Source organism: Andrographis paniculata, unplaced genomic scaffold (assembly GCF_009805555.1).
Source record: "Andrographis paniculata isolate CXL003 unplaced genomic scaffold, ASM980555v1 Contig64END, whole genome shotgun sequence".
Classification (NCBI taxonomy): domain Eukaryota; kingdom Viridiplantae; phylum Streptophyta; class Magnoliopsida; order Lamiales; family Acanthaceae; genus Andrographis; species Andrographis paniculata.
Window position 1 is genome coordinate 1,751,576 of NW_026137600.1, and position 3,206 is coordinate 1,754,781.

At 26.4% G+C, this 3,206-nt stretch overlaps 1 protein-coding gene across 1 annotated transcript; it reads right to left on the reverse strand.

Moving 5' to 3' along the window:
* Nucleotides 1-992: 992 nt before the first annotated feature.
* On the reverse strand, nucleotides 993-1,629 carry LOC127261847 (uncharacterized). Its single transcript, XM_051290269.1, has one exon. The coding sequence runs from the start codon at nucleotides 1,593-1,595 to the stop codon at nucleotides 1,122-1,124; it is 474 nt and encodes a 157-aa protein (XP_051146226.1). The 5' UTR covers nucleotides 1,596-1,629; the 3' UTR covers nucleotides 993-1,121.
* Nucleotides 1,630-3,206: the final 1,577 nt, after the last annotated feature.

Here is a 3,206-nt window from a genome sequence, read left to right on the forward strand (position 1 = left end):
AAATGTCTTATTAATAATATAATCAAAATCAAATCTAAAATATAAGAAAATTTAATACAGTTTGATGAGAAAAATATAATAATAATAATAATAATAATAATGTAGAGTTTCAAATCATATGAATAATTTGTCTAATTTTTCTATTTTGGTCTGTCTTGTAACAAAGTATTTATTTTTTTATTTTTAGTAATTGTACTATTTACCTAACATTACAAATATCCTTCAAATTTACAATATATTACACAAATGTCATTATTTTTATATCATATAATACTGGGTTAATTTAATCTTTTTACCTATATTTCTACTTTATTCCAATATAATATTAATATTTCTAAAACTTCGTGCAAAAAACAAATGGATATATCGGTATGGGATGGAGGGAGTATATGCTTATGTTGGCAATAAAAATCAACTTTGCTTGTCGGACCTCGTTTGTAAAGTATTATGTTCGATCGAAGATTTACCCTGTGCGCACTTTTGGATAGTAGCCGCGTTTTACCAAATTATAAAAAAAATAAAAAAATAAAATAATAATAATAATAATAATAACCAACTTTGTTGATTTTCCGTTGAAAGTTCCTTTTCCTTTTTGTTGCTTGCTTGGATTTTCTTTCTTCTTCTTTTTAAAATATTTTTGAAGAATTTATTAGAAAAAAAAAAAAGAAATTAACTAAAAAAATACACATCATATAGAAGTTAGGAATTTAATACAATACTTTAAATTAAACTTAATACAGTATATAATTTAATATAATCTCTTAAAATTATTGTCAATAAATAATACCAGCTCTATCCGATTATAAGGATTTTATTTATTTTTTGTTGGTTAATTTTTTAATATTAATTATTATATCAAAACATAGTATAAATTAAAAAAAAATTACAAAAATACTTTCCATAGTGTCTTGACATTTGTAAAAAAAAAAAATTATACAAATATAAAAATATTTTTAATATTAAATAAAATAACGCAAATGATAATTGTGACTATCAGAAGCGAACGTATATAAACATAGTCCAACAATACACAAGTAAAGAATGAAATCTAATCAAAGAATCCCAAAAACTAAAAATATCAAACAATCAATCAAACATTAATTCAAATTTCCATCACATTTCTAACTACCATGATGAACTAATCCTATCAAGAATTGGAGCAAGCCGACCACCGCCGCCGCCGTCGCCGTCGGAACTCCGACCGCGACGACGGCCGCCATTCCGAGCGCCAAGCTCGGCCTCGTCTCGACGAGACACGACTGTAGCCGCGCCACGACATCGAATATCATCGATTCGTACGCGCCGTCGCGGTACATTTCCTTCTCCCAATCCATCCATTCCGGCGGAGCCTCCCGCCCCGGCTCCGCCTCCGCCGCCTTCACTTGCCGGATTCGGTGGCGGAGAACGATCATGTTCTCGTCCACCATCCGGAAGTCGTTGTGGGGTTCTCGTCTCGACGCGTAAATTCTCATTGGATTATACGTCGATGCCGAGCCGCCGCCGCCGCCGGCGGCGGAGGAGTTTTGGGTTCTGGAAAGAGTGGATTTTGTCGGAATTTGAGGAAGAAAGGGAGAGGAGAATAGGGAGGAAGACATATTGTGGATTTTTTAAAATTTTGATTGGAAATGAATAAAGTGTTGTGGGGATTAAGGAAAGGATGTATTATTTATTTATAGGCCGTTGGAGGTTGGGGAGGGAAGGAAGGAAGAAGTCTGGTCACGTGCGCGGGACGTGATCAACGATATGTTGCCTGGAAATTTTCAGCATCTTTATTTTAAATTGTAATATTGTTTTAAAAATATTTGTGTGTTTGTTCGGAGGATTTGTAAAGATTTTAATTATTTATTCAATTGTTTTTCTAAAAGACATAGAATTAAAATATCTATTTTTTATTTTTTATATTGTACTAAAAATTAATTTTACATGCAAATTATCACGTAAATACTTATTTATATCACTTTATACAACTATTTCAATTCAAATTTTTTACTCCCTCCGTCCCTTAACAATCTATCCATTTTTCTATTTTGGTCCGTCCCATAACAAAGTATCCGTGTAAAAAACAAATAGATAGATAGATTGGGGACGGATGAAGTATTATTTAAATTTCAACTTAAAATTCAAACTTCCAAACATAAACACCTTTTTAAATATAGTTGTTGAATAAATTAAAATAATAAATATAGAAAGAAATTGCAAAACAATGCAAGAATAATTGGTGTGTTACTTTTGTCTAATTTCAAATAAAAATCAATATTATTCGGTATGTATCGTATTTATGAAAAAATATTATACTTTTTATTTTAATTCAATATATTATTATTTTTATGTTTATCTATATCATATTCAAAAGTATCTAAAAGTAATCAGTATACAAAATACTTCTAACTTTTCTAAAAATATCTCATTTTCTTTTACATATAAAAACAAAAATGTCAAAATTATATTATAGATTTTCATTAACTAATAAGATACGTTTGTTTCTTAATCTACTAAAAAAAATAAAAAAAATACATTCAATCGAGAAGGAGGAAGTGTTAATTTTTTTTCTCGTATAATATCACATCAAAATAATATCTAAATAAATATTCAAACACCAACCAAAATCAAATAAATCTATTATTTTCTCTACTAAAATCAAATTTAATGGTACTTATGTAAATAATTATAAATTTGAAGATGTTTATAATGTGTTATAAGTCGCACTTATTTAAAAATAAAAAATTAAAAAAAATAAATAAATTGATACTCTTTGTGTTGAGGATAAAAAAAATTATATTGGAACAAGAGATAATAATTTTTTTTTAAAAAAAGTTAATATTTTAGATATGTGTTAGAAGTATTTTAAAATTTTGAATTAGTTTGAGATTTTGAAAACTCTTGAATAAATAATTAAGGGTGTGTTTTTCCACAGTTTTTAAAAAAATATATTTATTTAAAAAATTAATATATTACATGTATTTTTTATTTTTATATTATTTATATAATTTTTTATATTTTACATAAAAAAATATATATATTTCTTCAAACAATTTAAAATATTTCTTAAAACAATTTTAATAAACAAATACACTATAGATATTATATGCACTTTACATAAAATTGATATTTTTATTTAAACGATCAAAATGATATATTTCAATAAGAGATAGTAATATAAATTTAATTTATACTTAGATATCTTCTAAATATTTTTGAAATTTTGA